The following is a 23,112-nucleotide window of genomic DNA, read 5'->3' as shown; positions in this document are numbered from 1 at the left end:
CGCAACAAAAGCACAACAATATAGCAAGAGTCACCTGTCCGACGAGCACTATTCGGCGGGCGGGAAGTGTTGCGCACACGGTGCTGGTTACCGTTATCTACGCACCAATACCAAGGCAGTGGTGGCATCTACCTCGCGCCACTCTGCTGCTCTGCCGCTGCTCTGCCGTTAAGTATAAAAGCCAAGGCGACCAAGGACCTGCGCTCATTCACTTCGGTTGAGTTGTGTGCAAACGTTCGTGTCAATTGCGAAGCTCGGCAACATACCAGCTACCTGTGGCAGTGGCAGCGGCAGCACGCGAAAGCGCAGTGCGGTGCAGTTTGAAATTCCAAGTTTAGCCAATGTGAGTTCACTAACAAACAATCAATCAACTATTCGGGATCGTTTTCACTCTTTTAATTTTATTCTAACATGGTTCCGATAATTAACTGAAAAGCCCAAAAAATAAACTTGATCTCGATTTATGAAGTAGCTACGAATAATTGCAATATTTTCTTCATGAATAAATTTATACATATCAAATCAGGGCCATTGATAAATCAAATATGTTTATTGCAAAAATTAAATTTTTAATAATTTTAACTATTTATTCCATTGCAAATCGTTGAAATGTGATATACGAAGCCTAAAAATAAATCTGTAGTTCCTAGATGTGGACGAGAGGCGAACCTGCTTTAAAAGTGAACTGATTATTTGGAATTTTTACTTATTTTTTGAGTTTAAATTTCTTTTAATTTCAAAATAAAATCCATTTAAAGGCATCATTATCTGGCCATATTTGGTAGATGCCAACTTTAAGTAGAGATCGCCCATAGCTTATTTCTATATAAAAATATATCTACGACAAGGCTCGAAGACTTTTTTACATCAATCATTGTAAACACACTGCACGGCATTCATTTTTAGGAAAAGTGTAAAAATGTATATATATTTTTTAAATATATATATTGAACAAAGACTAAAGCACAGTCATGCTTAGCTTGAATCGATAAAATATTTTAATTAAATAAATTAGATTTGGAAAACCCGAGAACCAGAAACTTTCGAAGTTTCAATACTCAAGCTTGTATCTAAGATATCGACCTGAAACGGGCGGACATCGACTCGGGTGATCAAAGTTTTATCTCCTTCCTGCTGCATTCCTGGGCTCACAATCATTATAGAGTTTTTAATTTCAACGTGGGTTCGGGTATTACAAGTTTATACAATAAACCCTATTCCGCATATTTTCCTCACTACGGTGTGGATGTTCCAATCTTGTTAGGAAAATATATAGCTTCTCTGCAAGCTGCACAACTCTTAAATTTATATATGATATAAAATATATAAAATAAGTGTTCATCTAAAACTAAACAGTCTAAAACAGTCAATTTATAATCCAATTTTCGCCAATTTCTGAAACACAGAAATTAACGGCCCGAAAAACAAAAAATTTGCAAGCTTTGCTGTTCCGGACAAATTTGTCAGTACCAAAATTATGACCCACCCTCTCAAGGGCCAGTTTTGGAAATACAGTCAAAGATCTAGCGAGATCTTGTCAACTATTTTAAGCTGATATAACAATCTGAGCGGATATTTAAGCAACTGACTGCAACATCCGGTGTCCGGCAAATCGTACGGTCAGAAAATGAGGCATTAAAAGACACGAAAAACTACTAAGTATAATTTTTTTTTCACATTTCACGTGCAACTTCAAAATACATAAGCGAAGCACAGAGAAACTTGATTCAACTTAATTTGTGGCGAAGACTCGAGCCTGGCTTTTAGAGCAAGCAATGCCATGAGATATTTTTGTAGGTTAATCGACAATTTTTGATCAAGCTAGCACTGCAAAATAGTGGAAGCTTATGCAATGCAAAAAATTTTAATAGCATTTTCATACGAATCTATTAATTAAGTAGCGAAATGTAAGAATCAATGTTTTCCGCTTATTTAATTCTGTTGACGTGAGCTTGAGCTTGAGCTTGAAAGACATGTTTCACATGAATGTTCATAAAGATGTCTGAAAATGAGACTTAAGCTAATCGGATGGCAATTGTATGGATCTAGTTTCCGACAATTCTCAATATGAAGCACGTATTTATTAATTCATGTTGAGATGAAACTTAAATCTTTGCTCATACAACATTTGGCCTGTATTTTCCACCCAAGAGGCAATTTTTCCGCCAATTCATCAAGCCTGTTCATTAAATTCTTATGAAGGACTTTGGAAAGAAAGTATAAAGCCGATCGAGCGAAACTTGAAACGCCGTCGAAGAAATCTTTGATGCACATTTTCGAAAAATGTGAAATACGTCTCAAATGAATTTGAAATAATATCGTTAGAAATGAGTTTGAGACCAATCGGATGGCAAACAAATATTCCCAAGCGTCCTCCCTCACATCCTTTTAGCTTGTAGGGATTGGGGTTCACAATGAGCCGCAGTCCGTCGGGAAAAATAGTTTTCTAAGTAAAGTTTTTCTTATAAAGAAATTCTCGATCTATTTCAAAAAGGTAGATTAAATACATTTACCTGCCTATTCGAGTATATAACCGAAGAAAGTATTTAGTTGAAGTCATGAAATTACTTATTAAATTAATTTCTAGCTGAGCTCTTCACAAAACTTTTTGCAGAGGCGGCGGCTCACAATAAGCGATGAATTGTGCCGTCAACTGCGCCCTGAAGGGCTAATGAATAAATATTAAGTAATAGAGAGTAGACATTTTGCCCGTGAATGAGTTCCTTTCACACATAATAAATATGCACAAATTATGGCTGCATTTTGTTTTCCCAATAAGGATAAGCACAAAAGTTTTGCGGTTGCCAACGGCTTAAGGTTGGTACGCAGCATCTTTCAATCAATATTTATAAATTGCTAGCCAACGGCTCGAGGATGGGTCTCACTTCGCCCTGCTAACTTTTGCACTTCTACAGAGTGCAAAGGGTGCGGGGCGCCGATAATAGTCTTTTGTTGCAATTTTGCGGAAAATATAAAACAACGAACTGGGGCGGAGCCCATCGCGAGGTGTTAGTTTAGCCATGCAAATTGTGTATGAGGTTTCCACTTCCTTTGGGATTGAATGAAAGGACAGTCGTCCTTTTACTGGATATCCATTTAATATCCATTGCAAATGGCCAAAAAGGATATTATGATTTTGTTTGTGCAGCCAGCAAGAAGCATTCCCGACCTTTTTCTCTATACACTTATTATGTTGGTCAGCATCAAAAGCCGAGCGGATCAAGCCTCTAACCAGATCCAACTGGAAATCTATTAGTTTCTCGAGAAGTAACCAAAGATTAGGAATATTTTTCTTTATATCTAGAAGAAGTAAAGCAAATAGGATCTTTCTGCAGCCAACGATGGCTAGGCACAAAAATAAAAGACAAATATGCGAGGGTAGTCTATCTTCGTCATCGCCATAAAATCAGGTTTTGATGCGTATATTTATTATTTATGGCCTTCGTATTTATGCATAAATCGAGAGATAAAAACATATCGAATATTGGTTAGTTGCAGTGGTCGAAATTTAAATGCAGTACTCTTATCGGATTGATTCAGCGAGCAGGACAAAGAATGCGTATGCATATTTTTCGCACATTGTTTTCCATTTAACAATAAAATAATAATGACTGACTGCCAATCTGATAGTTGCACATATAAATCAAGCACATGCTTTAAAGCAAAACCATTTTACAATACAAGTCAAATCCCATCATGCTAAGCACACACATCGAATGCCTCTCCTATTTACATAGGCACATGTTCATTCTTATATTTTTATTTTATAGTTAGAAATATGTGGGGGGAAGGGCTTTTATTTGTTTTAGCCTTGCCAGTTGCCTCAACTTAAACTTAGGGCTCAGCAATTTCCTCTGCCGCCTGTCGATATTCCATTTAAAGGGACAACAAATGTGACATATATGCATGAGCAGTTGCATCTAACCACATAGACACCATATATATATATATGTATATATATCTTCCAGCTAAATATTGTGTACAAACATGGCTGGCTAAATACATTTAATGATGCCGCGCCCTAAGTTCGCCAACCACTGAAATGGTGGGGAAGAGGTTTTAGCCTGGCTAAAAACTGTCAGAAATTTGAGGTAAATGTTTTACACGTCAGCTTCAGCGGTCACAGGCTTAATGGTCGGCAAGGCTGTGTGCTTGAAATCTTAATTGAACCTTCACTAAAAAATTAACGAGATAAAACAGTTTTAGGCGAAGATCAAATACCCTTGCAGTCATATATCAGACTTGAAATCTATGTAGTATCAAAGTTACCAGACCAGCAGCAGATATCGTCTCAACTCGCCGTTCCGTTCAAGAATATATATTTCGTATTATTCCCTCGGAGTTGTGTCGTTCTGAGCGTGACGAATATTGTGACAAAAGCATAATAGCTACGGTTAGGGTATACAAATAAAAATTGTTTGCTTATAGAGGGAAAAAGGAGAGATCTTGTGGTGCTGCTTGGGCGTAAATCGGGTCTTTTAAAATTCTATCAACATAAAGTTGGTCTTTTTGTTTAGCCCTTTAACAAGCCCGCCAAGTTCAGCCATCGTCAGTTAATTAACTTGCCTAGGTATATGCCTATAAGTCTGGCCAGAGCCACCCGTTTCAAAGCCAGGTGTAAGGCGAGTAGGAGGTGACCGTTTCGGCCATCTGGTTTCTTGCTGACGCACAAATCAGCTAAAAATTCAAATCAAATTTCGTACGTGTCCGTTTTTGGGGTCTTCGCTCACCTGATTTTCAGGCTGGCTGGCCCCTTGTTAAGCATTGGGAGCTGCTATCAAATCGAATGCTGCCTTTATTCGGCTATCAAGGTAGCCTTGTGGGCGTGGGTGTGGGCGTGGGCATAATAACAGCATTTACGATACACGCGGACACACCGAAAACCATAAATGGTGATTTAAAAATACATTCGCAACCTGCGAACGCAATATTTGCCCAGCACCCCAAAATGCCAGCAAATACAATATATGATTGCCGGCAATTAAATGCCAGTGGCCCGGCCCGGCCCGGCCCGCCCACGTGTACGTGTCTGGCCGGAGAAACGGGTAAACTATCTGGCTTGACTAATGACCGACGCACCATGAAATTGATAAAAAGTAAATCGGAAATCAAACCAGCTCCCATCAATTACCACAATTTGGAAATTCAGACCTCTCTCTTTTGGCCCGCAGCGCTTATCTGCAGCAGCTCATTATCAGCCGCGTGACGATAGCAGCTAGTCTGTGTTTCCTGGCCTATTTATGGCTAAGCGTTAACTGGAGATTAACTCCATTTTTTGTTTTTGTTTTTGTAGCTTTAATAATTTGCAAAAAAAATTCTGTGACGTTCTTACTGCCAAAGTCGAAGGATTTGCTCTTGGCCGGCGGCCGAATGAATCTTATTCGGGATACGCCCGCGTAGCAATTACCAAATTGCCAAATATTCCCTAATTGCAATTTAGGGCGAGTTAATGCGGTGTTTGTCACCTGGCGACGTCTATTAAAATTTATTTGTTTGTGTTTGTTGAAACTCAATGAAACACATGTAGGTATATACATATGTATGTGTTTGTCTAAGGATTCCTGCATACCCTCAGCTTCATTGTCTTTATGGACTTGCCGCGAGTTGTGCCCCCCCCTCCCGCTCCCGTCGTCCCATTTCCAGGTGGGTAGCCCGCCATTTACGCGCCGACCTTTCGCCTTGACGGCGAGTAGCGTAGATGTGTAAATTTATTTTCAAATTCAAATTCACCTGACTGGGAAACTTTGTTTCAGGGAGTTTTAACTAATGAATAAGAATCGGGTCAGATGAACATTTCGCTTTGTTTCTGACATTGTTTCTGTTGCTCTTAATTGTATTACCTGTGGATATGATTGAGAGTTAATTGCTTCTAAGGACCACAAAAGGCTATTTTGCAACAAATAATGCATGTTCTTGATGAAATAATTATGCTTCTTTTATAAGAATAAAATCCAATCATATATATTCTTGATCTGGTCTACATGATAGTAAAATGATAAAAAATAAAAAACGTATGTCTGAAAGGGGAATTTAATAGGCACCCGGAAATTATATGTTCCTTTTTGTTAGTTTGTGATAATCGTAAGGATAGCTAAATCTTCGATTGCTAAATTTCAATTTTTTTTTATTCATAATGAGGAGTCTCTTCTTATTCGTATACAGGCAGTTCTTCTATAGCCGCATTTAAAAAACAAATATTTGTCAACTATTCTAGTTTTTTTTATTTAATATATCATATCCTACATGTATATGTGTGTGCCAGAAAATGGGTCAGCTGTGCATATATATGTACATATATCTTTTCACCTCCCATGAGAAAGCAATGAGCCAGAAGCTAGGAACAACAGCTGACGCTGACGCAAAAATCTACTTTGAATCCCAATCCCTAGCTGGATATAATTACGGCTCATTAGCTGCCGCGGTGCAGTTTTGCATTTAATGCATATTCAAAATGGTTAGCATGTGGAAAATGACAAGGGGAAAGTGAACAGCATCAGCCCCACAATGTGTAGCTTCATATGAAGCCTTTGTAACCGCATGCATCGGAGTCCGGTTTTGACTTGCCGCAAATTAGAGGGAAAAGCCACACTAGGAAAAATAGGACAACACCCAGGGTGGGGCATTAACAACTTTTCCCAAAAGTGCGAAATTTCTTTGAAGCAGACGACGCACTGGCGACGTTTTTTTTCACAAAAGCTTTTGGTTGAGGTCAGGACTGGGCGTGGCTACGCCCCTGAGAGACCGAACGCACGCGGCAGCGGCAAACATGTTGGCATGCAAAAAAAAAACGGCTGCGTGTGCCCAAACAGAAACCCAACGGGTCGGCATTTTGATCTATTCCGCAAACAATTGCCTGTAATTAATTTGTTTGAGCCAACCCACGGCAAGAAAAATGATAGGTAAACGTGCGAAAGTCGGCTCCAAGCGGGCCATTCTGTCTTTTAGTCGGACGGACAATTGTCAAGTCAAACTATTTGGCTGAGCTCACATGACCCAAATACCTGCTAATTGATCGCATGCAAAACCATAAAATTATTCTTAATGTCGGATAATTATCTCGCAAGTAAAGTGCTCTTAAACACTATAATCTTTGATAAAACAGTGTCGAGCTAAATTAATTTATAATATTATATATATATATTATAAATATTATATTTATAAGGCAAAGGATCAAAATATCGAATGCTGTTATACCCTTTGATAGGTTTTTTGATGCGATAATCTTAAATAAATCTGAATTATCTTGCGCCTGACGAAGCTAAAACAAAAGGTTTAATATGTCTAAAAAGAACCCACATTTTTTAGTTGGTCTATTGAAAAGTGCTCGACTATGAGAAGAGAATACTTTGGTACCCAGCTGCGAACATAATTATATTATGACGGAACCAGCATTAAACAGCTTAAATATACTAGCTAGTATCTATATTTAGTCCTTGATTAGGCATTTTGCAGCTGATATAGCCATGTCCATTGATCTGTCTATTTGCAACTATTTTTGCTATCTTTTATGGGACATGTTCAAGCCATGTCTCTCGAAAGGATTCATTGCTGCCAACAAGTTAGAAAACAGAGTTTTCTGGTTTTTCAATGCGCTTAGTTTATGTTATATTGATAATACATGTTTCACAAAAGCTCTATTACAACCAACCAGAGCCAGCAGGTGGCTTACCAACCGTATTAGCACTCAGCCAAGGCCCCAGGCCAAGAGCCTCCAGGTTTGTCACATGATTGGTGCCAGCCGTAATGGGCGAGAGAGCAGCATCTTTGATAATCGTTAGGTGGTGAGCGGCACCTGCGTTGCCGTTGCGCGTAAATTGGCCAAACTTTGCCGCCTCGTATTCCGTCTTTTGGATCTCGGCGGCGGCCGCGTGCGCCGACCGCTGCAGCGCCGAAGCCGCCTCAGCCTCGCGAGCAGCGGCAATGCGCTGCTGATAAGCGACCGCTGCCTTGGATGCGGCCAGCCGCTGCTGGGCCAGAACCACAGCCGAGGCTGCCGATGCCGCTTCGGAGCGTTGTATGGCCGCAGCTGCCTCCGACTTTTGCGTGAGTATCGCGGCATGGGTCTCCTTTTCCATGGCGATGCGCTGCTGGTTCAGCACGTTCTCCTTTGCCGCCTGCATTTGCTGTTGGGCGATCAGCACATTGGCCGATGCCTGCTTGGCAGCCGATATGGCGTTTGCCACCTCGTTTGGCGACGGCGCAGCCCTGAGCGGACTGTGTCCACCACTCCAGCCGCCGCTGCTGCCGCCTAGGCTGGCCCAGTTGCCAGCCGCATTCCAGGCGCTGCCAAGTTGGGCGCTGCTTGTCGCCGCCCACGGCACGGAGGCATCGCCCAGGCTGCGTTTGGGCAGCGTCTTCTCGTTGGATGCAGTGCATCCGGCTGCAGCAGCCAACACAAGCAACATTAAAGGCGACATTTTTGCACCCTGTCCGTTTCGGTTGATTTTGAAATACATTTTGCTTAATTTAAACACTTCTTCGACTCTGTCTCCCACTGAGCTACTGAACTCTCCTCCCGAGGGCTTCACTATTTATAGCAGAAGCTGCTGCGCTAAGCTGCTGCTGCTTTAATCACTCACGTAGCCGTTGGCATCGGCAATTTGGGGCTCTTTCTCTATGGCAACTGACTTTACAGCTGCATCGATCATCAAAGGGAAATGAAAGGCTGCTTCCTGCTTAGACTGTAGGCAATTACTAGAGCGCAACGCCTTTCATCAATTGGTTATCGTAACCCAATTTATATTTTTCTATTATGCAATTGCCAATTCTTGGCAATGTCCACATAGGAATCACTTAAACAACAATATACCCAACGTTTATGCCAAAGACAGACACAATGTACACAAATATGCATGTGCGTGCATTCCTTTGTATTATTACGCCCACGTGTACACTCACCTGCCCACACACACACACACACACACTCGGAGGCAGGCTGCTTTTGTGCCACATTATTAATGTTATAAAAAAATAAAATTTAATTACACCGCGAGAGCCACGCAATTTACGTGTCCAAAAGGTATTACTCTTGGAAAAGTGGGCGACATCCGATACAAATTGTGCAGCTCAGCTGCCGAACATTTCGCGCCGGCCGTGCAACGATTGTAATTACCATTAATGCACGTCGCCAGTTTGGACTTTACTTTTACTCCTATTAATGAATACAAATTGAATAAGACAAGCTGATGCCACAGTCCGGAGCAGCTGTGCGAAGGTGCGAGACACAATGCTCCAAGTCTGGCCCATATTCTGTTTATAAATTTGAGAGGAAACATCAGGTAAACAAGGACAGGCAGATATTATCAGAGCGCCGGCGATTAAATACCCTTCTTTATATATACTACATACTTAATATTATTTTATATCATTCATAGAAATGCCATAGCGCAGCTGTTATGATCCGTTGAAAGATTTTTTGAATCTTGTAAATCTCGGTCTATTTAGCAACTCCTTGAAGCTATCAGATAAGCCATATTTATAGTAACAAGACATCAATGATTTCAAGCGAACTCATTTTCCTTGTTGGAGTCAAGTTTAAAATTTTCTTGAAAAAAAAAAGAGTTTTAATTGTGTTATTTACTATTTAAGCCTTTATGCACACTATTTTTCATGGAGTAGTTGACGACGTTTCTCAAAGACGACAAAACCGTCAGGACAGCGTTTTGACGGAAAAAAACAGAAATGCGATACATTGCGGCGATATCAGAAGCATATCACATTACATATTGTGCCTTTAATGGCCACCCACTGGAGGCCTTGACTGAGCCACTGCCAGCACTTATGCGAATTTATATTTGTTTTATTTCAGAGCGCAAATCTGCAGGCCAGCATGTCGCAGGCATTTCAGAGACAGTCACGAAAATCTTTGATAGGCATTTTATTGCTCACCTTCTGGGCTTTTCTGGCGCAAGGAGTTTTGGCATCGGCATACGCCGATGAGCTCCACAAGGAAAACGGTAAGTTGCAATGCAATGAACGCCAGTTCACGCTTAACCTTTTGCTCTTCAAGATTTTCCCACCTTGGCCAAGCGACCCGCATTCTTTGTGGGCAGCCGTTATGGACGTTCTAGCGGAAATAGCGGTGCCGGCGGAAATGGCGCCGCCTCTAACGGAATGGGAACCTCAAAGACGCGACGCCTAATCATAGTGCCTCGGAATGATCGGTTTTTCCTAGGCTCACGATATGGCAAGCGCAGCGACGAATACCTGTCGCCATACGAGCAGAACAGTCTGGGCTTGGGCCTAGGCAAAGGCTCCTTGCGGGAAGCCGAGCCGAGGTCCGTCGAGTCCGACGAGAAGCCTAGCAGCATAGCAAGAACCTCGCCCATCATGACGATGACCATGTCGTGCGTTTACACGGGCATCAGCAACTTCTACAGGTGCAGCAATGTCAACACGTAAGTCCTGCTCCACATGCTTTGCATCCTGTCTTTTAACGAGCATTTCCGCCTTCTGCTTAACCCTGCACAGTGAGGAGCTCAACAACATGGTGGGCCGCAGCGATGGCGTGACATTGGACTCCAATAGCATAGCCTCGGAGGATGCGAACACCAACATTAAGTAAGACGCCAGAGCACGGATTGATGACCAACCTGCGGTGGCGGATCATTTCCCCTTGACAGTTAATATCCTTGTTATCCCTTGGCTTTCAGCTACTCATGTAGCGTATCTTATGTTCATAAAGAAGCAGCTGGTATTAAAATTTTTAACGGGGCTGGAAAAGTTTTAATACCCAAAAATAAATCTGTAAATAAATATACATACAATAAATACATACATACATATATATGCATACATCTGTATCAAATAACATACTTAGGTAATACAATTACTTATCATACATAAGCCAATTGTATCAAAAACGCTTACCGAGTATCCCTTGCGCTTCAGTGAGTATAAAGGATCCTTTAGCTTCGCAATGCTAGTTCCATATTAATACAAACTTACATATGCACAAAATTCAGGCATGTATTACCTATTCGCTCGTACAATTGTAAACGTTAAATAAATGCAAGAAAATATATACTTAATTACTAAAAGGTGTTTTTTTTTTTTAATTGCGTTAAGTTTTCATTGCAAATATTCAATCCTTGACTTCTCAAAATATTAAGTTCCTTGAAATGGATGGGTTTTTGAAGGATGATTTAAAGTAGCTTTAGCACTTCATATCGATACAAGTTTTGAATACAATTAGAAATGAAGACACTTTCAGCTCTCTAATATTTTTTTTTATCAATGGAGGCCATGGTTAAATTCCTAACTACAAACAATTATAGTATTCTTTAATGTAGGTGGGCTCAGAGGACAATATATTCCCCTTAATAAAACAATTTCCTTTGCGCTAATGCATTTGTGTTGCGTATATGTTTCTCTGCGGCCCGATACACTTGCTTCCACCTAAACATACATATGTATATACACATAGGTACTACAAGAAATTTAATTAACATAGCAAGGCCCATACTGATACAAGTAATGAGCAAAAAGCAAAGAGCACTTACTCGTAAAATGGTTTCTTGAACAGAAAATGCGAAATGAAAAAAATGCTGTAAGTCGTCGTTACAGAAAGTTTCTCTTAGCTGGCATTGATTTTAATTGATGGCAACGGATAGCGGTATACGGCTGAGTCCCCGCGCGGAGTGGAGTCCACATGCCAAGCCCAGCATAAAGTCTAAACAGCTTTTTAAGCTAGTGGCGAAGTGCTTGCTAATTGCATTAAGCGGCACGGGCAACAATGTCATCCGGATCCACCACACGAGCGTTTCTTGGGCCGCCCGCATCACAACTTTTCGGCAATCAGGACACGACAACGCGGCGATACTTTCTCATCAAACAGTTTTTCGTAGCGCACCTCCAGGCGCAACTGCTGCGCTGCAGCCACTTCCCTGAGGTAACACAAACGGTCGTAGAGTACCACGTTCTCGCAGAGTTGCTAGACAGAGACACGTGAGTCAATTTGTAGTTTTGCGAAAGCAATTATGAATTACCTGTATGCTGGCCTGCAAACAACACAATGCCTCAGCCAGAAGGGAGCCACGACCATCGGCGTACAGTTCGGTTATTTCAGCAAAGCGAGTCTCATGAACGGACCGCCAGTCCAGTGGCTGGTCCGTTTGCCGCGACCACAACTGATATTTCTGCTGTATGTCGGCAAAGGTGAGCACATCCTGTTGGGTTGGGCCCTGGGCACGCGCCTCTTTTGTATCGTACCGCTTCACTTTCGTCAGCTCGTCGGCATCGCATAGGGCTTCCGCCAAGGCACGCACAAACATCCGACTTCCGTTCTCTGCATGCGCGCGAGCATCGCAGCGCCAACGCGAGTTGGTCTGCTGGCACGCCAACCGCATAAACGGTCGGTTGAACCAGGCGACCGCACAATCAGCTGACATAGCCTCACGAAGCACTTTGCTGAGGGGAAAGTTTATGAAAGAGCTCCTGGCAGAGCTGTCGTCCGCTGGACCTTCAGCTTCGCAGCGCAGCGCGAGCTTGTGATAACAGCAGGGCATTATATGTAGACATCGCACTTGTGGCATAGCCAAGAATAATAGCATTGCGCTTATGCTTAAGTCCGCACAGGCATGCAAGCCAATTATAGTTGTGCGCAGCGCTCTTGGCAATTCGTTGCCCGCGGCCAGCTCAGATGCGTATTGCTCGATGCGAGCACAGGAGCTGGCGTCTGCTGTGATAAATAGCTGCTGGTAGCTAATAGATTTGTGCGTCTTCTGTGGAAGCAGCTCCTGGCTGCGTTGGCGCGCCGCTTGCACTCGCTGCTCGTCTGCTTCCAGGCCAAGTATCAAATAATTATCATTTCGCTGAAGCAGCGCTTCGCTGAGGTAACCCAGCCCGGAACCCAAGTCGATTATGAATTGCGTATCTGCGCAGTGTCCATGAATGTGTGCTGCCAACTGTTCAATTTCATGAAGTTTTTTGGTTGCTATCTTGCGGTTATTGCCAGAAAAGTTCCTTGGCAACGGGGGAGCTGATAGAGCTGTTTGAGTAGGTGTCAGCTTAGCTATCTCTTCGCGGAAGCATTCCACCTCCTTGGGACACCCGTCTAAATGCTCATGTACAAATGGAAATTTGTTAAGGTGTTCATTTGATAGTCGTAGAAAGTAATCCTTGAAATTGCTAGGCATATCGTTAAGAGACTTGAGGCAGCACGTATTGGCTTCACGGTATATCCAGGAGTACTTTTGTAAAAAACCCACAGCACTTCTAAAGTATGTGTCGTCATTAGCAAAGATCGTCGGTAGAGACATGGCTGAGGAAGAATAAACCAATGCGACTAAAATGCAAGAGTTCAAAATGATAACTTCCAAATTCTAATTCTAACTTTGTAAGAGTTAATTCTTATATATTTTAAAGTTTCTTATATTATTTAAAACATTCAACACAATTTCGAATGCCCGCATTTCCCATTTAGTGGGAATAGCTGACCGGAATACTTTACTCAGTACTAATTACTAGATATATTTAAATTATTTTTATTAATTTAATCTATTTCAATAATTTACCTATTCATGAAGAAAACAGAAAGCAAATTGTTTTGTTTGTTATAAGACAATTTCCTTTAATTAGCGATAACAAGTAATCCACGTCTTTCGGTAGAAAAACAAAAACTTATATATGAAAACGTATATAAAATAGAAACAGAACAAATGTGGCTATAGGTATATACAGTCAGAATTTAAGTAGAATTCACTTAGGATATGATTTGCCACTTTAAATTAGTCTCCTGCTCTAACTTGTCGTTTGCCGGCCCTAAAATACATTTTCCAAAGTGTTTTGGTTCCTTTTTAAAGTACTTTTCGATAACATTTCGCAGTTCGTCGACGGTCACAGAAAGCACGCGCGAACGATATTTAATAAACATCTCTTGCGAGACCTCATAGAGGAAGTAATCTATGCCAATGTTTCCAGGCGCGATTGGCGAGTCCAGCTGCTGCAATACGCCCAATTTAGCTTCAAATAGTGTTTGTTGATCCAGTTTATTGCTTTCCGCTTTAAGCCACTCGTAGGTTTTATCGAATGCATCCAGAGTCTTTGTGGAATGAGGATCACGATAACTAAAGAAACAAAATATACCATCGGATCCAATTTTGGCACCTGCGCCGTACGCCCCGTTCTGTTCACGCACCACAGGCAACAAATATTTGGCCGACACGAGTTTCGCCAATACGCGTAGTACGGGGTGATCTTCATGCAAATACGGTACCGCAAAGAAAGATTTTGCGCAGTAGTTCACAGGAATATTCATAACAAAATGTTGAAAGCTGGGCTCCAACAAATGCAATTCGCTCTTGGCACTCATATTTTTAAGCGTAGGCAAGTTTTTGAGGAAGTTTTCGTAGTGTTCCAAGGCTGTTGGTTGGAACGCCTCTGAGCTATTAATGGCAACGCGCATGTTGCTTTTGCTGAAGACTTTAGAACCAATATTCCTCAATCTGTCGCGAATTTGCTCCGTGCTATTCTGCTGCACATACTTCTTCATGAAATCTATATGATCCACACCCGATAATAGGGATTTCAGCTTTGCAGCATCGCTGACCAATGCAGCGGAGCTTAACATGGCGTACAAGTGCCCCGAACTTGCGATTCCTACTGATATATTTGAAATGTAGTTTTCAATAAGCATCTTAAGGCGATCTGTATCATCTAGCCTAAAATTAAGAAGCAATTCTTCACACAATGCAAACATATCAGCAACGTTCTTGTCAAGTGCATGTGTGTTCATCATCAAGCCCAATCGATACGATTTGGCATCCTTCACATTTTCGACGAAATTCAGTTTAACGTCAATACCGGCCGTTTTTGAAAGAACCAGTTTGTCGAATTCACGGAAGTTGTGATTGGCGGTGCCCATATCGTTGATTACGTTACAGAACAAAGGTACGAGCACAACTTCGTCTCGACTTAGTCCTGTAATATTGAACAAGCACTTAAGGTAGGTTATTTCATTGGTGGGCACCTTACACAACTGCGTGGGAACGTTTTGAACAGTTTGCACTTCAATTGTTGGTATCTTTGGTGGTTCCTTAACATCGTTTAGCGATAGACACGGCAAGACATCCGTATTTTCTGTACCTTTTTGAGAAGCCTCCAGTTTAAGGCCATTCTCATATATCTCTTTGTACTTTTTGGAATCGAGTGCATTTATTTTCTGTTTTAGCATCTCAGCTTCAGCCTGCTTGAAGTTCTCCTCATAACACTCGTCCGGAGACATTGTCAGAGTCAGCTTATGTGTATTGTTTGTAAAGTATTTTTCCATTTTCTGTTGGAAATAGTTGTTATTCTCTTTAAGGCTGCATCGTAAACGGGCAATCATTTCCGAGACCCGAAGACTGCTGACAATATCACCATCATGATTCCACAAAGACGTTGAATTAAAAAGCAAGGCATTACCGAAGTGAGGACTCTGATGCTTAAGGGATAATTCTAAATTGTGCAGAACACTTTCAATATGCTGAGTTTCAAAACCACCTTCGATAGTTTTATGCACAGTCTGATCAAAAAGTACGTTAAACTTTTTGAAATCCTCAACTTTTAGGTCTTGTAAGCCCACGACGAAATATGTATCCTTGCAATCTGAGGAGTAGCCTGTACTCTGATTGTAGCCTCCAGAGAAATTTGGCTCTATTAAGCTCTTGTAGAAAGCCGAGTTGGGGCCACGAATCAATACTTCGGATAGTACGTTTAGTTCAAAACTCTCCTGAATGTCCGTTGTGTCACACATCAGCAGGGCTATAGCTATCTGATTCTGTCTGTCGAAAGTAGCACCCATACTGTCCAGTCTACTGGGAATGTGCACATTGCGTGGCTGTTGCCATGGTTTCTGTTTTGGTATGCGGCTATAGGAATTGTCTATGCATTTATGTTGACTTAGGTATTCCTTATCGACGAATGCAAGTGTCTTCATTAGGTCAAAAGAGCCATAGCAGAACATGCGTGCATTGCTTGGATGATAGTATTTTCGATGGAATTCGACCAAATCCTTATGCGTCAATTTGGGGATCTCCAGTGGGTTGCCGCCCGATACATAGCCGTAGGTGTGATCGGGAAGCATGTTGTTGAGCAAATTTTGGGTAAACACTTGAGAGTTTTCTGAAAAGGCTCCCTTCATTTCGTTATAAACAACTCCTTTGATAATAAGCTCCGAGTCGCGATTGCATAACTCCTTGTGTTCAAGTCGCCAACCTTCTTGAAGAAAATCCAAATACGCCAAATTTGGCCTGTAATATAATGGTGTTATACATTGGTACTGACAGTTTCCTTTTCGTATCACTTACCTAAAAACAGCGTCCAAATATATCTTCTGGAGATTTCTGAAATCCACCTCGTTCATGGTTGAAAATGGGTAAAGGGTGTAATCCGGGCCGGTCATGGCATTCATAAAAGTGGCAACTGATCGATTTAACATTTTAAAAAATGGATCACGAACTGGAAAGTTTTTTGAACCGCATAAAGCAAGATGCTCCAGAATATGCGGAAGGCCCGTAGAGTCAAAAGGCGTTGTCCGAAAATTAATTGAAAATACATTATTGGCATCATTACGATCGATATACCAAAACTCCGTCCCTGTGCCCACATGACGCAGGGTACACGACATTAGCTCAAAGTCGGGAATATACTCGATGCGCTCGCACTGGAACCCATGGTATATTTTGCCCTCACTATATTTGTATTTACGATCTGCCATGACATGCGGCATATCCCCTTGCAAAGCTAGTTTGGGCTCCGTCTTGGCACGCCTCCTGACCTCCTCGACAGTGAACGAATTGATATTTCGTCTGGCCAGTTGCCCATGCAGCATTCTGAGCGGGCGCGGCACCGCCTTCAACCATTGTAAGCGTGTGAGCATTTTTGTGAGTTCGAGTCTATAAATGGTAAGGACACAGTACAGGTTGCAGTTGATTTCCAGATCAAAGCATCGGGCGACATGAATTAAAAGAAAGCAGCATAAAACACGACACGAGTTTTAGTTACATCAGCCGGCACTCATTGGGTTTGTATGTATGCAAAGAACTACGTATGTGCGTATGTCTTGATTTACTTTGTGTGTACGACAAATTTACTGTTTTTAGACATAAACTGATTGAAATTCCGAATACTTATAATTTGCATTATTATACTCAATAGAGTTTGCACTTAGGGTTTTATAATTATACCAAAAAACTCACCAGTTCCGAAAATCCAATCGTTTAAAATGCAGTCGCCTGCACACTACATATGTTTTTATCGGAAGCCAACATTGTTGATTTGTATCGATATATCGATTGTTACATTTTAGTTCAACTATAAACTCGTCTGTACTAAAATATCGATTCAGCTCATTTGCTGGACTATCGCATTTGTAACGCTTTCTACAAATTTAAATTATTGAATTGAAAATTATCAAATTAAAATTAATGTACAGTACTAACAGTAAGAATAATAATTTATATATTAAAGGTTGTTTTGGCCAGATTCCAGCAATAGTAGTATGCGCCCAGCTGATTTCTTTGTTATTCATTAATTAGCGCTAGTTTGAATACCAGCTTTTTAATTTAAAATATCATAGAGACGTAAACTTATTATAGTAGCAATAAATCTTGTTTAGGATTTTAGGATTTTAATTTAGACGTATTATTTATTTAATTTATTACATCAAAAATATTTAGTTACATTTAATATATATTTACATAGCCTTTGATTCCCATCCAATTCTTCCCTTCTAGGTCCCAAAATAAATTTTCCAATATGATTTGGTTCCTCCTTAAAATACTTCTCAATTACAGTGCGAAGATCGTCGACTGTCACAGACAGAACGCGGGAGCGATATTTGCAATATTCCTCATACGACACCCCCAAAATAAAGTAATCCAAGCCAATTTCACCAGGAGCCGTTGGCCAGTCCACCAACTGCAGGACGCCCAGCTTGGCCTCGAATAACATTTGTTGATTCAGCTTCTCATTTATGGCCAGTAACCACTCGTAGGTCTTGTCGAATACATCCAAGGTTTTCGTGGAATGTGGATCACGATAGCTGTAGAAATTGAAGAGACCGTCATAGCCGATCCTTGCGCCCGTGCCATAAGCTCCGTTCTGCTCCCGCACCACAGGCATTAGATACCTGGCCGATACGAGTTTCGCCAGGACGCGTAACACGGGGTGATCCTCATGCAAATATGGCACTGCGAAGAAAGATTTCGCGCAGTAGTTCACAGGAATGTTCATAACGTAATGCCTACAACTCGGCTCGAACAACTGCAACTCCCTCTTGACACTCATGTTTTCCAGCGTAGGCAAGTTTTTGAGGAAGTTTTCGTAGTGCTCCAAGGCTGTTGGTTGAAACGCCTCTGAGCTATTAATGGCAACGCGCATGTTGCTTTTGCTGAAGGCTTTAGAGCCAATATTCCTCAATCTGTCGCGAATTTGCTCCGTGCTATTCTGCTGCACATACTTCTTCATGAAATCTATGTGATCCACACCCGATAATAGAGATTTCAGCTTTGCAGCATCGCTGACCAATGCAGCAGAGCCTAACATGGCATACAAGTGTCCAGAGAATGCAATTCCGAGTGATAATTTGGACACGTAGCTTTCTATAAGCATCTTCAGACGATCTGTATCCTCTAGTCTAAAGTTAAGCAGCAATTCGTCGCACAGTGCAAACATATTGGGAACGTTCTTGTCCAGAGCATAGGTGGTCATCAACAAACCCGTACGATAAGATTTGCCATCCTTGACATCTTCGACAACCTTAACTTTGAAGTCGAATCCGGCACTCCTCGAAAGAACCAGCTTGTCGAATTCGCGGAAGCTGTGTTTGATAGTGCCAATATTTTTAATTACGTTGCAGAACAATGGCACGAGCATAGCGTCTTCTGGACTCAATCCCGTAATATTGAACAAGCAATTAAGGTAGGTTATTTCGTTGGTGGGCACCTTGCACAGCTGCGTGGGGACATCTTGAATGAGTTGATCCGTTACTTGTGGAAATTTGAGCGGTTGCTGCACGTCCTTAAGCGACAGGCACGGCAGGACATCCGTATTTTCTTTAGCTTTTTGGGACGCTTCCAGCTTGATGCCATTCTGAAACACCGCCTCCAAATCATCCGCGTTGAGGTCCTTTACTTTTTTGACGATTAACTGCCTTTCAGCTCGTTTTAAATTCTCATCATATAATTCATCAGGAGTCATTGTCACCGTGAGCTTGTGCGGATTGTTCAGGAAATACTTTGCAACTTTCTCTTGAAAATAGTTCTTGTTCTCCTTCAAGCTGTTTCGCAATTTGCCAATCATTTCGGAAACACGCAGATTGGCCACAACATCACCCCCATGATTCCAGAGCGTCATCGAGTTATACAACAGGACGCTGCCCACATCGGCGCTCTGATGCTTTACCGAGAGTTCAAGCTTGTGCAGAACACTTTCTATGTGCTGAGGCTCGAAGCCCTCTTGTATTGTCTTCTGAACAGTTTGCTGGAATAGTTCATTGAATTTGGCAAAGTCTTCAGCCCTGAGGTCCTGCAGGCCCACAGCAAAATACGTATCTCTGCTTGTAAAGTAATAGCCCGTGTTCTTGTTGAATCCGCCAGAAAAGTTCGGCTCTATCAGACCCTTGAAGAAAGCCGCGTTCGGACCACGAATTAATAGCTCGGTCAGTACATTCAGCTCAAAGCACTCCTGTACATCGATCCTGTCGCACATCAGAAGCGCCACGCCAATTTGGTTTTGCCTGTCTATCGAGGCGCCCATGTTGTTCATTCGACAGGGAATGTGTACATGGCGCGGCTGGGACCAGCGCGGATGAAGTGGAATGCGGCTGTAGTAAGTGTCCTTGAAATCATTGTGCATAAGGTATTCCCTATTGACAAATGAAAGTGTCTGCATTAGGTCGAAGGAGCCGTAGCAGAATATGCGCGCATTGCTTGGATGATAGTATTTGCGATGGAACTCGATCAACGCGGCGTGCGTTAAATTGGGAATCTCTGGAGGATCGCCGCCAGCTACGTTCCTGTATGCGAGCTTTGGCAATAGATTGCCCATAAGGCTTTTTCGGAATACTCGCGAGTTCTCGGAAAATGTTCCCTTCATTTCATTATAAACGATACCTTTAATCATGAGCTCGGAGTTTCGATTATGCAAGTCCTTGTGCTCCAGTCGCCAGCCCTCCTGTAGAAAGTCCAAATAGAGTAGATTTGGCCTGCAATAAAGAAGCTTTGAAACTCTGATCTAGTTGTTGAGATAAGCTCTTACCTGAAAACCGAATCTAAATAGATACGCTGTATATTCCGGAAGTCGACCTCATTCCTGGAAGAGAATATATAAACCGTCAGGTCTGCTCCAGTCAGCGCATTCATATTTGTGGCAACCGATCGATTTAGCATTTTGAAGAAGGGGTCGCGCACTGGAAATGTCTTTGATCCGCACAAGGCGAGGTGCTCCAGTACATGAAACACACCCGTCGAGTCGACGGGCGGAGTGCGAAAGTTAATTGAGAATACATTATTTGTGTCATTTCGATCGATATACCAAAACTCCGTGCCCGTGCCAATGTGCCGCAGGCTGCAGGACACAAGTCCAAAGTCCGAGTTATGTTCGATGCGCTCGCACTGGAAGCCATGATAGACCATGCCCTCTTTATATTTGTAGCCTGGATCTGCTATTACCTGTGGCATTTTTGCCTTGGGCTCAACCTTGTGTAGTTCATGCTCAACTGTAAGGGACTTGATATTCCGCCTGCCCGATGAGTTGTCCAGCGCTCTTCCCAATGCCTGCGGTGCTGCATTTGAGCATCTGATACGTCTAAGCATTGCGGCAATCGAAAGCTGCAAATAAGATGAGGAATACATAAGGCATGATGACTAAAAATGCAGCCTGCAATATATACCCACACAAAGTGGAATTCAAAAATACGTAAAATTTTGATTCATAAGTCCAAAAGTATAAAATAAATAAAAATTGATTTAAGTCTACAAACTCATCGTTTTATAAAAACTTGAATATTTTCGTTTACCCTTACAGAGGGTTATATAATTTCGGCACGTCATATGTAACGTCTAGAAAGAGGCTTTACTTACCGCATAATATATATATTTGTTTGATCAGTGTCCGGATCCTAATTGATCCACATCCGAATTGATTTAGTCATTCATATCATTTACATCCATATCGAAAAAGTACAATTTCAATATATTTACAACACATAAACAAAATGCCCTTACAATTAACATGCGACTACTATAATATATAGCTTCAAGGGGATTTTTGATCACGCATCGTAATACATCGAACCCATTGAGCATTTAATATTCGGCTTTTCGAAGTTTGCCAATCGTTATATTTTCTGTTTCCTGTCAAAACTTAAAACTCTTATTTTGGAATGACAAAGTCTGATTAGAATATTGACGTTAGATGTTTGTGTACTATAATCATTTTTATCTGATTAGATAATTAAGTAAAATCATGTACGTAATAAATTTGGGTATTTGTGTATATGTAAACACATATATTTAAATAAAATTACAATTGAATGAGGAGTCGACTGAGCACGAGAGAGAATGAGAAATATGTTAATTCCAAAAAAATCTCAAGCAATGAAAAATACCTGCTTTAAATCAAATTGAAAATTGCATTTGTCAAAAGGAAACCAAAATATTAAAGAGTTTTAGCTGGAACTGATATGTTTATAAATACTATAGAGCGAGAGACAGATCAAATTCCACTCGCACATATAAAGTTTGAGCTAGTCAATAAATGTAAGAAAACATAACTTAATAATTAGCTGTGAATGCTTAGTTTATTTGTATTATGCTCGAAATCCAATCGAGTAGCTTTATGCTGCAGTCATAAATGTCGCAACTGTTTGATTGCGAGCTCATCTTCTCGGCCAGTATGTAGTCGTAGGCCTCCGCAGCGTTCCCATTTAGCGTCGTGGAGGGGCTGTCAATGCATTAAATAAATAATATTTAAATAAATCAATTATAATGGGGTCCCCACTTACCCAAGCACCAGATGCAGTAGCTCTTGGACGACACTAAAGTGTTTCGAAAAGCGTATTGCATTCGCCTCGCATATAGCCTGTAGCATGCATTCATGGCCGTTGTATCCGTAGCTGCGATTCACATAACAATGGAAGCTTGTCATCAAATAAATTAGGAATCAAGTAAATACATAGCTCACCCGTTCAACATGTGCTCAATGTACGCATAAATTTGCCAGCGCAACTGGGTGGGATTCCTTTGAATTTGACGTATCTCAGCCTCGTCGATGCCGGCGTTTAAGGACACTTTAGTATGTTTGTATTCCGGAAGAAATGGGTTTTGTCGGTACACGGACGCATTGTATGGCAGGAAAAATTCCGCTTTTAGCACGTGACCGACGGTCAGTGATTCATAGGACAGATCAGCCGGAATACCAATGCCGGCAATAAACTAGAAGTTAATGGGGCTCTATTAAACGTCAGACTAGTAAATTGATTTATTTACCTGATGTCTTGTCGGAGCTTGACGCGGAAAAATGAGGAAACGTTTTGCCCGGATTCGCTGTTCTCCTAGCTGTACAGGCAATATTAGGCACAGACCCAACAGAGAAATGTACCACACAGCGCGGCTCATCTCGGCAGACTAAGTGCAACTGGCGGAAGTCTTGTGGCTGCAACCACTTTGGTTTGGTTGCCCCGACCAATTAACAGTCCACTGTGAGAATTCATATCAAAATCTTTTTGTGCCAACAATCTGCGAACCTATTTAGGTACATTCAACTGAGCCAATTGGCACTTTGAGCGGCTTTTCACAAATTTGCAGACCTTTATGCTCAAAGCTATAAAAAGCAGTGTAGACTGTATCACAAACACATATTAGCACACAGCCGGGGTTATCCTTTATTAAACCATTCGGGGCACACACCTCAGGGTCATGGGTTTACCCAAGCAGCAGTCATGTAATGCTCACAAAGTTCCTTGGAATTTTCACCATGGTACCAGGGCACAAATAGGGCACTAGTAGCGAACTGAATCGATTTCAGAGATTATAAGAACTAGCTGCAATTTGACTGATTTGATTGATTTGATTTTGATAGCAAATGATGGCCAATAGGAATTTGGTTACTAGTTTTTGAAAAGGAGTTTAA

General features: G+C 41.5%; 6 protein-coding genes across 6 annotated transcripts; 1 reads left to right on the top strand and 5 right to left on the bottom strand.

Annotated features, from left to right (window-relative positions):
- Positions 1-217: 217 nt before the first annotated feature.
- Positions 218-11,012, top strand: RYa (RYamide). The gene is made up of 4 exons (XM_002049998.4): positions 218-343; positions 9,809-9,956; positions 10,010-10,397; positions 10,471-11,012. Exons 2-4 carry the CDS (start codon positions 9,830-9,832, stop codon positions 10,562-10,564), a joined length of 609 nt encoding a protein of 202 aa, XP_002050034.1. The 5' UTR covers positions 218-343; positions 9,809-9,829; the 3' UTR covers positions 10,565-11,012.
- LOC138911388 (prophage side tail fiber protein homolog StfR-like) lies at positions 7,558-8,499 on the bottom strand. The gene has a single exon (XM_070210146.1). The coding sequence runs from the start codon at positions 8,454-8,456 to the stop codon at positions 7,638-7,640; it is 819 nt and encodes a 272-aa protein (XP_070066247.1). The 5' UTR covers positions 8,457-8,499; the 3' UTR covers positions 7,558-7,637.
- Positions 11,013-11,017: 5 nt separating the features above from the next.
- On the bottom strand, positions 11,018-13,281 carry LOC6626269 (probable methyltransferase-like protein 25). The gene is made up of 2 exons (XM_002049999.3): positions 11,988-13,281; positions 11,018-11,932 (listed from the first exon to the last, which is right to left on the bottom strand). Exons 1-2 carry the CDS (start codon positions 13,257-13,259, stop codon positions 11,780-11,782), a joined length of 1,425 nt encoding a protein of 474 aa, XP_002050035.1. The 5' UTR covers positions 13,260-13,281; the 3' UTR covers positions 11,018-11,779.
- A 39-nt stretch (positions 13,282-13,320) lies between these two features.
- Positions 13,321-17,257, bottom strand: LOC6626270 (presequence protease, mitochondrial). Its single transcript, XM_015173814.3, has 3 exons — positions 17,178-17,257; positions 16,287-16,874; positions 13,321-16,229 (listed from the first exon to the last, which is right to left on the bottom strand). Exons 2-3 carry the CDS (start codon positions 16,856-16,858, stop codon positions 13,703-13,705), a joined length of 3,099 nt encoding a protein of 1,032 aa, XP_015029300.1. The 5' UTR covers positions 16,859-16,874; positions 17,178-17,257; the 3' UTR covers positions 13,321-13,702.
- A 363-nt stretch (positions 17,258-17,620) lies between these two features.
- Positions 17,621-21,007, bottom strand: LOC6626271 (presequence protease, mitochondrial). The gene is made up of 3 exons (XM_002050001.4): positions 20,877-21,007; positions 20,239-20,810; positions 17,621-20,185 (listed from the first exon to the last, which is right to left on the bottom strand). The coding sequence occupies exons 2-3, from the start codon at positions 20,793-20,795 to the stop codon at positions 17,644-17,646; spliced, it is 3,099 nt and encodes a 1,032-aa protein (XP_002050037.1). The 5' UTR covers positions 20,796-20,810; positions 20,877-21,007; the 3' UTR covers positions 17,621-17,643.
- A 503-nt stretch (positions 21,008-21,510) lies between these two features.
- Positions 21,511-22,623, bottom strand: LOC6626272 (uncharacterized). The gene is made up of 4 exons (XM_002050002.3): positions 22,470-22,623; positions 22,165-22,415; positions 21,986-22,096; positions 21,511-21,924 (listed from the first exon to the last, which is right to left on the bottom strand). The coding sequence occupies exons 1-4, from the start codon at positions 22,596-22,598 to the stop codon at positions 21,777-21,779; spliced, it is 639 nt and encodes a 212-aa protein (XP_002050038.1). The 5' UTR covers positions 22,599-22,623; the 3' UTR covers positions 21,511-21,776.
- Positions 22,624-23,112: the final 489 nt, after the last annotated feature.

Source organism: Drosophila virilis, chromosome 5 (assembly GCF_030788295.1).
Source record: "Drosophila virilis strain 15010-1051.87 chromosome 5, Dvir_AGI_RSII-ME, whole genome shotgun sequence".
Lineage (NCBI taxonomy): Eukaryota > Metazoa > Arthropoda > Insecta > Diptera > Drosophilidae > Drosophila > Drosophila virilis.
The sequence above is the reverse complement of the archived record's forward strand: the minus strand, read 5'-3'. Positions and strand labels throughout refer to the sequence as shown.

Excerpts from the sequence above, each read along its gene's own strand:
- LOC6626272 (XM_002050002.3), bottom strand. The coding sequence starts at position 22,598 with ATGAGCCGCGCTGTGTGGTACATTTCTCTGTTGGGTCTGTGCCTAATA. Across the intron at positions 22,416-22,469 it reads AAGCTCCGACAAGACATCAG|TTTATTGCCGGCATTGGTAT; the intron begins GTAAATAAATCA and ends ATTAACTTCTAG. Across the intron at positions 21,925-21,985 it reads CTACTGCATCTGGTGCTTGG|CCCCTCCACGACGCTAAATG; the intron begins GTAAGTGGGGAC and ends ATGCATTGACAG.
- RYa (XM_002049998.4), top strand. The coding sequence starts at position 9,830 with ATGTCGCAGGCATTTCAGAGACAGTCACGAAAATCTTTGATAGGCATT. Across the intron at positions 9,957-10,009 it reads TGAGCTCCACAAGGAAAACG|ATTTTCCCACCTTGGCCAAG; the intron begins GTAAGTTGCAAT and ends TTGCTCTTCAAG. Across the intron at positions 10,398-10,470 it reads AGGTGCAGCAATGTCAACAC|TGAGGAGCTCAACAACATGG; the intron begins GTAAGTCCTGCT and ends AACCCTGCACAG.
- LOC6626271 (XM_002050001.4), bottom strand. The coding sequence starts at position 20,795 with ATGCTTAGACGTATCAGATGCTCAAATGCAGCACCGCAGGCATTGGGA. Across the intron at positions 20,186-20,238 it reads TATTTAGATTCGGTTTTCAG|GCCAAATCTACTCTATTTGG; the intron begins GTAAGAGCTTAT and ends TCTTTATTGCAG.
- LOC138911388 (XM_070210146.1), bottom strand. The coding sequence starts at position 8,456 with ATGTATTTCAAAATCAACCGAAACGGACAGGGTGCAAAAATGTCGCCT.
- LOC6626269 (XM_002049999.3), bottom strand. The coding sequence starts at position 13,259 with ATGTCTCTACCGACGATCTTTGCTAATGACGACACATACTTTAGAAGT. Across the intron at positions 11,933-11,987 it reads GTTTGCAGGCCAGCATACAG|CAACTCTGCGAGAACGTGGT; the intron begins GTAATTCATAAT and ends GTCTCTGTCTAG.
- LOC6626270 (XM_015173814.3), bottom strand. The coding sequence starts at position 16,858 with ATGCTCACACGCTTACAATGGTTGAAGGCGGTGCCGCGCCCGCTCAGA. Across the intron at positions 16,230-16,286 it reads TATTTGGACGCTGTTTTTAG|GCCAAATTTGGCGTATTTGG; the intron begins GTAAGTGATACG and ends ATTATATTACAG.